Consider the following 12,947-nt stretch of genomic DNA (forward strand, 5'->3'; position numbering starts at 1 on the left):
TCTATTTTATATGGAAGACTCTACTAAAAGATCAAAATATGACTTATTTATTTAGATTTTGTTTCTAGGCTTTGGGCAGTTTTGGGTCCATATTCTACCTCCCCGAGCTTGGGTTCCAATTTCGTACTTCTATAGCATTTTTTTCTCAATCCAAAGTTTTTTGTGCTTTGCTCATTTTTTTCTCAAACTCGTTTGGGCTCAAATAAAATTTATTTCCGCCGATAATATACCAAATCAGCAAAGAAAATAACTATTCATTACTTTTGTCTTGACAGAAAGATCACTTACTAAAATTGGCCAGCCCAACAATTTGATAGCTTTGGCCTCGAATCTTCTGTGGCGCGACCTTTTAATTTCTTTATTTAATATTATAAATTTATCAAAAAAAAAATAGAGGGAATTTGTTTCAATGTTTGATGATCTAAGGGGGGTGTATTCGTTGTGGAATTTGATGGATTTCTATGGATTTTAAAAGTCTGGGTGTATTCGTTCAAGACTTTTAAAAGTCTGCAGAAATCTGGGTGTATTCGTTCAAGACTTTTAAAAGTCCATATAAATCTAGGTGTATTCGTTCATGACTTTTTAAAATCCATACAAATCTAGGTGTATTCGTTATTCCATTGACTTAAAATCCGGAATGACTTTCATGGATTTCATCCAAAAAATACACACGACGAAATCCGGCCAAGAACCACGAAAATTGAAATCCATGAAGTTTTAAGCGAGCGCTGAGTTCGAGCGCCCGCGGCCAAGAAGCCAGCGAGCGCTGGAACTCAGCAATCGCTCAATCAATACTGAAGAAAGGTTGCAGAGAGATAAAAAAGGGGAAAAGCTTCAATCAATTCTCGCCTTTTCTTTTTTCACCCTTTTTTTTTTTCAGAATTCTCGCCTCTCTCTCTCACACGCATAGTCCTCTCTCACACGGTTCGGCTCTTTCTCCCTCCATCTCTGACTCCGGCGAAGTCCAACGTCGCCGCCGCCGCTTGGGCCGACGAGCGCCGCTGGAGCTGCTGCTGCTCGCCCGGAGTAGAGATCGCCGCCGACTACCGCTGCTGCTTCGCTGGAGTCGCGGCCTGGAGCTGCCTCGCTGGAGTCGCGGCCTTCGAGTAAGCTCTTGTTTTGCAAGGCGTACGAGGAGAGCAAGTCTGGCTCCTGAGATGTGTCGATACCTGCTGTTTCAGCACCAGGAGTTCTTGATGCAGAACTACTCAACAGAGAGGATTGCTGCAGAATGCAGCTAGCTTCCAAGTAACCCTCGGCTTCTTCCCTTTATAGTGATCGTCGTTGCTGTCTTCACTTCTCTCCCTGCACACCTCCACAGCCTTCTGTTTCTGGTTCACGGGTGCTGCATCCTTAATCGAGGAAGAAGCCTTGTTCGTTCCAACGGCTGCATTAGAAATGGATGCCATCTCAACATTTCCTTGCTGATTAGCTGCTGCCCCTATTTTGTCTTCCTTTACTCTCTTTGCATTCAGAAGCTTACTGACACCATTTATGCTCAAACCACTCAAAAAATACACAAAGAAATTAAGCAGCTCGCCTCTGGGCTCGACCCTCCCATCACTCGGTATCACTGCAAGCAACGACGAGTTGATGCCCGATCAAGTTCACATAGAATATACACGACGTGGAGGAGCATACCACGAGAAGCTTTCAATTACACAAAACTTTCAATTTCAACCTTTCCTTAATATTTTGGATGATTGCGGCGCCATCCAATTCTAACTTCTGCGCATTTGTCATAACAAGATCAAGCCTGTCCTTTTGCTAATAATTATGGGTAAATCCCAGCGGTCGCTGGGTTTCCAGCGCTCGCTGGAACTCAGCGGTCGCTGGGTCTTTTCTAGCGAGCGCTGGTTCTCCGCGGGCCCTGGTTTCATGGAATTCAATTCCAAAATTATCCCGTAAAGTCTTCGAAAATCAATGAAAATCGGGATGAAATCCAACCACGAATTCTTTGAAAGTCGTCTGGAATCTATGTGAATTCCATGGAATTTAAATTACATGGACTTTTTAAAGTCTGTGGAAATCCACAACGAATACACCCCCCTAAGAAAAAAGATTCAAGATTGAAAGCCAAACAGAAGTGTACAAATCAGAGAAAGAATACAGTATAATTTTCAACTAAGAAAATGTAGACTAAAAAAATCAAACATTGTCACTGAAGTCTAATTCATCTATATTCAGAAGAAGATGATCGAGACGCCCATAGTGAAGCATCCTGCAGCGACCCAAGGGCTCAGTCGCTCCCCTGTTACAGGAGTTCGAGTTTGTAAGAACGCAGAAAAAATACTGAGTAGCAAAAAGCCAACAAGAAGTAGAGAGAGAATCCTACTATTTTTATATATTCAGCTAATCACTCAAAGGGGGTGTTTATTTTGGGTGATATATTCGATTGGTAATAAGTAGGATTGAATATGCGAAGGATTACATGATCAAACAAGCTCAATACTGTTCAATCCATCGAGGTATGTCGTGGATTGGCCTATGTTTTTTTTTAAATCTATCTAACCTATCTCACCCCAAGTAAACAAGCTCCTTATGTATCAAGCAAAAGGTGGAGACTATGGAGCAAAGGATGAAAAACATATCTTTGTTTATTGCTTCAACAATTATAAAATGACGCTCTTACATAGGATCAAATAACATTAAGCAATGCTACCTGATAAATTGAAATTATTCCACCATTAAGATCTGGCAATGTGTTCGACTAACTGTTTAATGGCCAGAATGTTTAGTTGGTCATGAATAAAACTAAATAATTCGTTGAAACCTAGTCATTTTCATCCTACATGGCTTGCTTAAAGAGTTCTATGTGTGGTTACAATCTATCCTGGTAAATAAACCTTATTTTGACCAAGAAATCAAAATGTGTTTAACTAAAAGGAAAACTTTGATTATTGGTCGGTATGTCAGGTACTAAAAAAGGCAAGAAGGGAAAGCTGTTGTAACGAAGAAGATTAATATGAATTTAGCTTGTAATTCTTTGAAACTGGTCATTTTCATCCTACAGCCTACAGGGCTTGCTTGCTAAAGGCTGATTACAGAATCCCGTGCATGCTCCCAGTCCCAGATATCATTAAATACAATGTGAACCCAAAAGCCATGCCAAGAAAAAGTTAAAAATAAATAAATAAATAAATAAACTTTAATAATAAAAGCATTGTACATTTCACAATTAAGAAAGTGATACCTATTCTAGCAGCCTTCCAGAAGACACCTCGAAACCTGCCAGAGTAGATTTAAACGAGGATCCAAAAATTAGGCTTCTCAATAAAAAGGCTGAATAAGTATAATGAACTTTATCGTGAAACATACATATCATATAAAAGAGACACAGCAGACAAGCAGATACAAACTTATACAATGACAATTTTCTTTACAAAATTTCTTGTTACATACGTATAATTTTGTGCATGAAACAAGAGTTGAGCCAAATTCTAAAACAAGTATTCTTAGACATGCAAGTTATTGAATTAAGACCAGCTCAATTTATCAACATCTTCTGCTTATGAGCATATTTTTGTTATGTCATGCTGGTAATAATATATTAGTAACCGATTGTTTAGCTTCAAGACATTTCGTGGTTCAGCCGATCTTGTCTGAATCATCACTTGTCAAGACTCTTCGACATAAGTTCCAAGGTTGCTTCTTATGAGGAATTTATAGTCTCTTGAGAGTCCCCCCACGGAAACCATCAAATTTTATTGGCAGGGAAGAAATGACAACTAGAGAGAGATCTATCACTTGGAGATTCAGCATGAAGTTTTATCACTTGACCAATTACCTAGTACAAGAACACAAAATATCTACAACGAAAGCTGGTCCATACAAACATCCCAAACATCTCAAATTCCAATATTAACAATTCCGAGTTCTTACCCTACAACAAACAATTTACATCCTCAAAACTAATAATAAATATTAATGGTTTTGAGAAGTAGAATATTGAACCACGGCACTTACCCAGTTCTCTGTTCAAGAAGAGCAGGGAATTGAATCTTCACATATGTGCAGGCACATATGCCCAACAAAACAACTGTGAGAAACGAATGGAAATTGAACAGCGCTGACTGAAAAATCATTAACAAGAACATCAGTACTCAAAATTTACAAGAGATGAAATTCACTGCACAAATCAAGTCATGGTATCAAAAGCCAGAAACGTGTTACCATGACTTAATCACCTCGTTTTAAAGCTTCAAAGCTCTTCCAGTTAATCTACAAAGACAAGATGCAGTCACTACTTTATTGCAAGGCAAATATGTACTTGCATTCACAAATAGCTACGCACAATTGAGCCCAATTAAAATTGATACAAATGTTGAAGCTCTCCATCATCTGATTTCTGTTAGGATATCACAACTAAGAACTTCAAATGCTTTGCATCTATAGCTGAGTTCAAATGACCCCTTAGCACAAAATGGGATAGCAAAATGGAGTATATTGTTTTCAAGTATTTTCACCTTGCACTCATGTCTTGGAAAAACAAAAGAATCTGTTTCATTTCTTTCAGGCATTCAGCGTCAAAAGAGGCGAAAGTAGGATATATTACACTTCATAAATAAATAAAAAACTATAACACGGAAACGAGGTAGCAAAATTCAAAGAAATTGTGGACTATAAACACATCGGTGTAGCAGTCCAAGGCACCAAATGAACTCAGAAAAAGCAAAGTGATCCTAAGGTTTTAACACAATGCAGATAAAAACCCTAACTAATTATCCAGCGATCATCGATTGCAAATACACGGAAATTTTCACCGGAGCTAATGCAATCTGATTCGATTTCTAGCATAGTAATACAGATAAAATTCGAACTGAGAGGGATTACCGGAATTTGAATTATTTGTTCCAGTTACGAGTGTTACGACTGAAGATCTACTTTCCTTCGGAGCTGAATATAGCAAATCAAGTTTTGCCAAAGAAAAGGTTTTCGTACATTAGGTTGCTCTCGAGCAGCATGAGATTATTTTATGGAGTAATAAGATGGGGTATTTTTTTTTTTTGACTTGAATAAGATGGGTATTTAACTATTTATCCATACAAAAATAATCGTGTTAATGGAAGTTTTTACCCACCCTCAAAAGCAAAAAACAACAAAAATATTCATTATAAAATAAAATTATAAAAATCACCAATTTTGAGTTTGAAATAACAAAATTATTCTTACTTAATTGATGCATCTCCCTATTTTATATTTACGCAATCGCAAACTTTGCTTAACATGTTCGACCAATGCGAGTCGAACTTAATGAAAAATGCACTAATGCTTGATATGCTCAACCACTGCGAGTCGAGCATGCAAACACTAGTGGTGAATGTACTAATGCTCGACGTGTTCGACTTCTGTGAATTGAACATTAACAATAAATGCATTAATGTTCAACATGTTTGATCTCTGAGAGTCGAATAATCTAATATTAATGGTCGAACATTCTTAGAAAAATCACTAATACTCGACATATTCAATCACTGCAAGTTGAGAAGTCGAATATTAGTGCAAAAATGCACTAATACTCAACATAAGGATAAATAAAAAATAAAAATGGATATAATCTTTTTTGTAAAATATAAATATTTATTTAATTTTATCTTTTAAAATGGGTACATTTATGGGCATTTTGGAATACTTCCAAACTAACACAAGATTCTTAAATGATGTGATTCCTATTAAAACAATCTTTATTTACATAATATCGATCAGTTTGCTTAAATAATTCTCCCTCAGTTCACCTGTTAAGCTTTTGAAAACAGACATTATAAATAAATGGGCTATACAATTTGGAATGTTTCAGTTTCTTTTTTCTTTTTCTTTTTTAAAATTGGAAAGTCTCGATTAATTAAGAGTTTGAACCCGAAACCTTACTGTTCACACACAGGAAGTTGCACCGCTTGGTGTCCCCTTGGGATTATCCACACATAAACTAATTCTGTAGACTGTAGTTTTAGAAAGATTATTGCAAGGGTAGAAGTGTAGCTCATCTCATTCCATTACCATACCACCTGCATATATATGAACATCATGGTGGCAGCACAACTTGCTGGCATAATACCAAATCCGATATCGTCTTGCCATGCCTGTCGATTCTCCTCGAGCAGTTCACTCCTCCATCCAGAATGTTGCGGACAACAACGTTCAACGAGTGAATCCCTCTAGCCTCGTAGATCTCGACCTTAACGTGTTGCTCGATCCACTCGTCTCTTCTTTCTAGGTCGTCTGGATCAGGGAAGGATGAGGGATTCAGGAGGGGTGACACAACTTCCTTCACCCACCCTGGCGTTACAATCATCTTAAGCCTCTCGATATCCGGGGGGTAATGTGGGATCAGGGAGAAGTTGAGGTCGTTGCCTTTGTCCCCGACCCTGCTGTGAGCTACGTCGTAAAGGGGGATCTTTTGGCCAGCCGGAGCAGCACAGAGCTGACTTCTTGTGGTTGTTGGATCTTTGCTCGAATCGTAGTGTATAGTTGCACGCACAGCGAGTTTCTGCTCTGCAACGGCACGCCTGGGACTATGATCAGTTGAGCTAACTATGATGTTGTTTTGGGCTACAGAAATTTGCCAATGAACGTTTTCACGTCCCACCTGTATGACAAAACACTATAGCAGTTACGTGCCCATTTTTAATTCAAGAAACACATAAATTCCCCAAGAAATTCACAAATGTCGATCTTAAATAAACACCCCGGGGGATCGCCCCTTTGGCGCCTACTTCATTGACACCCTGGGTAAAAAGCAACAACATTCCGAGGGGGAACATGCTGCCAATCTATTCAGAACCAGAAGTAAGACTACAAAACCCAGACCCCTCATAGAAAAACCTAACCAGCATAACAGCCCGAAGAAGCGCATACTCACGAACACGTAAAGATATACATTTAAGTATAACAGAGAGAGAGGGTACCAATTGCTTTTCCAGAAAATTCTCTTTCTTGCTTCCAGTGCTGCATCAAATGAATAAAAAGTTAAGAAAAACACCAACGCTGAATAGATCATCAGATACACAACAGCTAGATAGTTAATATTAGATAATAATTTATCTCATTTCAAGCAAAGTCCAGAGCTCGAAGCCTCCAGCTTTTAATAAAAAAGAGACTTTTAACAAAATTGGATTGGCCTGTTATATCCTTATTGATATATTCAATTTATAGTATGTATCTATTTTATTCCACTTTATTGTTTTAATTTATGGATAGTTATGTAATATCTCAACGGAGTGTTATATAATATATTCAATTATAAACTTATAATGTTCAATGTGAGGTCACACGTGCAGTACACGTACTCCCTACTAGTATAAGATAAAGGAGAGTAAAAGAACCTGATGACAACTTGAGAAAATGTAAATAGAGAGGAAATACCTGATGCCACCACCACCAGCAGGGCCATTGGTGTATAAAGCTATGAATTCCTTTGTGAACTGGATTGCATGCTCCTCTTTCTCAAACAAGCCATCCATTCGTAATCTAATATCTTCACAAGGCTTTGATGATATATCCTCGGTGCTAGTTGCTTTAAGGCTATCCCGACCAATTATGTAGGAAAATATATTGGTGCTTATACCAGGATATGATTCTTCCATCCATGCCCTTACCTGATGCGAGAGAACTAGAGTATAAGGTAAAGTGAAGCTTGTGTAATTGGATGCTACTGATGATTATCACTAAAAGAAAAGTTAGAAAGGAAATTCCATTGCATTATCAGCAGACCAGGGCAAAAAGATGAATATGTGCACTACATAAAACTCAAGTGTGCGCTGGAAGAGGAAAAAACCCAAATGTATAATATGTTCTAAGAATTGTGTGCCACAGTACTAAAAACTCAGCAGCTTTAGCTCGTAGTACGCATCCATAACCACCATAAGAGATTTCTCCCCAGCCTTTCCATCCAACATCCTGCGAACAACAAAAACAAGAATTGGAAACCAAAACTGTCACTTAAACTCCGAGTCTACTGTTAAATTTATGTATTTAATTAATTGTTAATTTAGTCACTTAAAACTTTAGTTGAACATAGGATCGCCTACAAGGAAAGAACACATACTGATGTAAATTGTTTCTTACGCATAACATAGCATAGATTAGTCTTTTTTTATTCCGAAGCTATTCTTTCCATCAATCTTGGTGGTAGGAAGCAGGAGGATACCTTTGATTTTAGCAGCAACAGTTTTTCAGGTCGACATTCAGTGGAAGGCTTGGCTCCAGAGCAGAGAACCTTGTCGTCTGATAATGATTGAAACGTAACATCTTGAAAATCTACAATCTGTTTGTAGTTGTTGACTGAATCACATGATGCTCTTTTTACCCTTTTTCTAGGTATCACAGAAAATGTAGCAAACACTAACAAACCATCCTTACCACATCAGGGGTTATGTATGAACTAGGATCCCCAACTTCATAAAGAAGTTGTTCAGCACAAGTGCTACAATTGAGAACCCCTCTAGTACCTTCTGCCTTTGCTACACTTACTGTGCCATCAAAAGTAACCTGTGCATACGGAAGAGATATTTGAAGGAGATCTTGAAAAGACATGTTCCGATGTTTATCACCTACATACAAGATATTATAACCGGAATCTTTCTTCAATTAATATAGAAAGGTCATGCAAATCAATTATAATTGCACGAGTTTTAAACTATATGAAACCGAAGTATATTGTTACCTGGATGCATATAATACCCCCCTGTGAGTTGACAACCACATTCCAGAAGGTGACCTGCCAGAGAACCTTGTGCAAGATGCCAAAACTCATCCCAGTTCCATCCTAATTCAAATACCTGTATGCAGAAGCTAATCATCAGTTGGTTGCAAGCCAAAGTTCCCCACTTGGAATTCAGGGTGGAAAGGGTTGCCGCAGAGGAACGCATCTCCCCCCAGGAACCAAAGAGAAAACATGAGGTGAAAAGGGGTAATACATGATTAATGGAGTATCTTAAAAGACGCTGATGCAACTAATTAAGTAAATGGCAATATAAATTCATACCATTGGACCTAAGAACAAAGAAGCATCGGCAACCCGTGAAGTTATTAGAACGTCAGGTGCGTACCTCTCCAGGCATTCCACAATCGGGGCTGCTCCTAGATAAACACTAACATCCTGCACATATCAACACCAATAGTTTAGAGATGCTAAAGAAGCTTCAAGGTAGATATTGACTACTCCATGCGAATATGCTCATCTTCACATCAAACCAGAACAAGCTTACAGGTTCGAAATTTTGTTTGAAGCAAGTTATAACTAAAAAACATTACATCTATGAAGTTGCTACTATTCTTTCAGGGGAATTCCTGTAGTTACGTCTTTCAGTACTAGGACTCAAGTCAAGCAGTTGAGAAAAAGCTCTTTGATCTTTGTCAGATTACTCATGGAGAAAGTAAGGATTGCCGAATCTTACACCATCAACAAGCTTCGGTTGATTGTCCACTCCTGAAAATGTCCCAAAGTAAATGTTGATCATATGGTCCATTTTCTGGTAATAGAGGATCCACTTACAATCTTCTTCTGATGAGAAAGCTTACCTTTCTCTGAAACAGATGATTGATAAGCCAGGCCAACTCTTACGCTAATCCCCAGCTCGCTTGCAATTCGTAAAACCTCTTCTTGAGCACCATATGGAGACTCTTTTCACGAGTTACAAACACATGAATAACAACTGTGTTAGCCAAGACAGGTTCAAAGTCCAGATAATAAAACAAGCCCATAATACGTGGACGAAATGGCAGAGTAAATAGTTTTGATAAGAGACGATAGATAAAGCACTCAATACTCACTAGCACCCATATTGGTAATAATGCGAACACCGCTCTCCACGGCCGGAGGTAAAAGCAACCGCATCCACTCTGAAACTGCACAATTGTTGAGAACTTTCAGCATATACAGTTATAGACTATGAAATCACATTATAAACTCGGTGGAAATATGAAATGCACCAAAACATGAACCACAAGTACACGACCTGAGCTGGGATGTACTTTTGAACCATAAAATCATTTGATCTTTGGATACGGAAACCAAAGAAAGTGATTACATCACTATATGAATAGAAGGGCATATTACCATCCAGAGGCCAAAGCAACACTTCAACATGTGAAAGGCAAGGTGTTTATCCTGACCGCATTCTTTGAGAAATAATCGCACACAAACATCACAAGGAAAATACTGATTATTGCATTAGAAATCGAGCATTTTAGGGAGAGAAAATATATCAACCGAAAAAAGAAAAACAATAAAAAAATTCTATCAACCATAAAATTAGTCCTAATTATCCTTCGTTTCTGATAAAGTGAGCAGTACATTTCTTCTATCATGCATTCCTATCCATATACTTGTTCTAAACCTTTTTCGATACACTCAACGTACAAAGACAACCACATGAACAACACTGAGAAGCTCGAGAAACACGATCTACAAAAACTGGAAGCAACACCATCCGCTGTCGATAAAATCTCCCCGTCGACTCCTCAAACAACCAAATAAACCAGTAAATTACAGAAACATCAATGACCACAAATGAACAATTAACCACATTCAGTTCTAAATTAGACATACTGCGAGGATCGTAGCCCGAGCCGCCGGACTTTGCGTCTCTGTATCGCTCAGCAAGCGTGCGTTCCGCCAGGCATTCGAGTACCAAATAGTCCAATTCGTTCACTCTCTGAAGCAATTTCACAGCTGCAGCAGGCCGGTCTCCGGCGAAACCAGCTCCACAGCCTATCACTACCTTCTCCTTACGCCTCACCGGGCTCCGCCTCTACAGTCGAAGCAATTGTCGGATTCAAATACTAAATCATCAACTTTTTTCTCCAATTATATTACTAATAATTTGATGATTACAGAGTTGATCTAACCAGATTGACTAGGCAGTCGTGAGTCTCCCGCGTTTCGTTTCCGAACTCCTCCATTTGAAGGTGCAAACTGTGCAGTAGTATTGAGTCTTGATGGAGTAGTAATAACGAGTAAAGGCCAACTCAGCTCATCGCAGACTAACCATTTTAAGGCTCGTTTGGTAGCTAAACTAGTTCGGTGCCGTGGGAGAGTATCACAATTCACATGTAGGAAGTAGGATGATACAAATTTTAAGATTTTTTTTTATAAATAATGTATTAGGGGGAAATAAGTGGTTATAATTGAATTGATTATGAGATTGTGTATAAATAAATGATTTTGGTTAAAAAGAGAAAGTATGTTCAATATGTCATGTTTTCTTATTTGTACTTAATAGACTATTTTCTAAAATGAAAAGTCAATACATAATAAATATTCTCACATAACTAATTTTTTTTTAAACACACGTAACTCATTATTTGTATCAAATGTCATTATTGAAATGTGTGCATAATAAATATTCTCAGAGTATGTAATAAAACTGTGTGCACACGTGACGGGTTGCGAAACCCACACGCGCGCCGCCGCCGCCGCCCGCCCGGCCCCGGCCCCGGCCCCGTCGCCCGACGCCCGGTGTCCGGCGCCCGGCCCCGGTCCCGTGGCCGTGGACTTGGATCTTGGCAATTGGTCTTTGGGCTGGCCTTTGGGCCTACCCTAGGCCCACACCGACTCTTATCTTTTTGGACCAACGAAAACTTGGTTCAAAGGGGACGAGGCCCGCTAGGGCTTGGCCCGGGAGGACCCTTGGTCTCCCAGGAAGCTTCCCACGTAACTGCTGTCGGAGGAGTCATGGCAGACTCAAACAGCCCTGTTGTTACGTCTGTTACTGCATGTAACTCCCGACACTATTTGAATTCCATCAATTGAATTAAACCCGCAGGCTCCCCCTATTGATGTGGTCTGTGCCTATAAATAGGACAGCCTCCATGCATCATCCACACATCTGAAACAAGCATTACACTCAAACTCTGCTGCATTCTGCACCATCAGTTAAGTTCTGTTCTCGCCTCATTCCAGTTCGTCGGAGCTCGTTGGTCTGTGGTGCTGCTACCTACGAGACGAAGCTGTTTCATCTTTGGGGACGACACGCCAAACCGAGAGCATTACCGGGGCATATCTCGTCTTGCGGAGAGAGGACCCTCCTCGACTCGGCTGCTTTTGTTCTATTGTAATTTCAATACAATTTTTACCTTGTAATCTCATCTCCTGCTTCCCATTTTCTGTTTCATTGTAACGCCCGCAAGCTTATTGAAATTGTACCTATCCAACGATTAATTGTCTCGGCCACACACAAATAACGTAAGCAGCGAAACTTAAAGCAAAACGTGCGGAAAGTAAAGAACACAAGACACCAACAATGATTACCCAGTTCGGTGATAACACACCTACGTCTGGGGGGCCACGCCCAGTTCCAACAGTTCACTAGTGAAGATAAGAAATACAAAGGACTTACACGCGAAGACTCGATCTTCCTAGCCTCTATTTCTTCCCAAACCTTCACCTACGTGAACAAAAAGAGAGCAAGATAGAACTTACCCACAGAACGTGATTGCCTCTCAATCCACGTTCAAACCAACATCAAGAAACGCTCCTACAAGCCGGAGTACAGATGAACGAACATAAAACCAACTCACGCTTCCAAAGAAATAAGGAGTAAAGCAACAGCACACCCTCACGTATTGTATGCTCTCTAGATGCACGAAAATACTCTCTCAAAATAAGTAGAATAACGATGAGTGCAGCGGCAGCCTTCGATCGATGACGTCTCTTTAAATATGAAACCCTTGCCAAGAAGTAGAGAGCCCATGAACTGTCAAACCAAAACAACGTAGGGCCCATGTAGGGTTTCCATAAGGCAGCAAGTCCTAGGGTATGAGGACACCCTAAAGAAACGGACTCTTCAAGCAAAAGCAATATCTTAAAGATATATTTCCAAAAAACTTCAAAAACCCGCAAGGAAACAAACCAGCAGAACCTTGCAACCGAACAAGCAACTCAACAAGAGACATTCTGTGAGACTTCAGCAGAAACTCCTTTTTATCTACACAATGACAATAATACT

General features: G+C 39.4%; 3 protein-coding genes across 5 annotated transcripts; all 3 read right to left on the minus strand.

Moving 5' to 3' along the window:
- Positions 1 to 788: 788 nt before the first annotated feature.
- Positions 789 to 1,767, minus strand: LOC131023633 (uncharacterized). The gene is made up of 4 exons (XM_057953177.1): positions 1,662 to 1,767; positions 1,214 to 1,573; positions 922 to 1,169; positions 789 to 794 (listed from the first exon to the last, which is right to left on the minus strand). Exons 1-4 carry the CDS (start codon positions 1,741 to 1,743, stop codon positions 789 to 791), a joined length of 696 nt encoding a protein of 231 aa, XP_057809160.1. The 5' UTR covers positions 1,744 to 1,767.
- A 282-nt stretch (positions 1,768 to 2,049) lies between these two features.
- LOC131020750 (uncharacterized) lies at positions 2,050 to 5,082 on the minus strand. The gene is made up of 5 exons (XM_057949766.1): positions 4,834 to 5,082; positions 4,174 to 4,221; positions 3,967 to 4,073; positions 3,194 to 3,228; positions 2,050 to 2,251 (listed from the first exon to the last, which is right to left on the minus strand). The coding sequence occupies exons 2-5, from the start codon at positions 4,174 to 4,176 to the stop codon at positions 2,184 to 2,186; spliced, it is 213 nt and encodes a 70-aa protein (XP_057805749.1). The 5' UTR covers positions 4,177 to 4,221; positions 4,834 to 5,082; the 3' UTR covers positions 2,050 to 2,183.
- Positions 5,083 to 5,782: 700 nt separating this feature from the next.
- Positions 5,783 to 11,088, minus strand: LOC131020657 (uncharacterized). Of its 3 annotated transcripts, none has more exons than XM_057949623.1 (13): positions 10,849 to 11,088; positions 10,550 to 10,751; positions 9,772 to 9,846; positions 9,520 to 9,621; positions 9,396 to 9,427; positions 8,984 to 9,097; positions 8,663 to 8,777; positions 8,359 to 8,549; positions 8,147 to 8,263; positions 7,816 to 7,896; positions 7,363 to 7,595; positions 6,906 to 6,945; positions 5,783 to 6,586 (listed from the first exon to the last, which is right to left on the minus strand). In XM_057949623.1, exons 1-13 carry the CDS (start codon positions 10,900 to 10,902, stop codon positions 6,023 to 6,025), a joined length of 1,920 nt encoding a protein of 639 aa, XP_057805606.1. In that variant the 5' UTR covers positions 10,903 to 11,088; the 3' UTR covers positions 5,783 to 6,022. The 3 variants fall into 3 exon arrangements, with proteins under 3 accessions (XP_057805606.1, XP_057805607.1, XP_057805608.1); XM_057949624.1 differs by lacking the exon at positions 10,849 to 11,088 and adding an exon at positions 10,058 to 10,119 and having other exon boundaries at positions 10,550 to 10,663; XM_057949625.1 differs by lacking the exon at positions 10,849 to 11,088 and adding an exon at positions 9,957 to 10,119 and having other exon boundaries at positions 10,550 to 10,663.
- Positions 11,089 to 12,947: the final 1,859 nt, after the last annotated feature.

Source organism: Salvia miltiorrhiza, chromosome 4, assembly GCF_028751815.1.
Source record: "Salvia miltiorrhiza cultivar Shanhuang (shh) chromosome 4, IMPLAD_Smil_shh, whole genome shotgun sequence".
Classification (NCBI taxonomy): Eukaryota; Viridiplantae; Streptophyta; class Magnoliopsida; order Lamiales; family Lamiaceae; genus Salvia; species Salvia miltiorrhiza.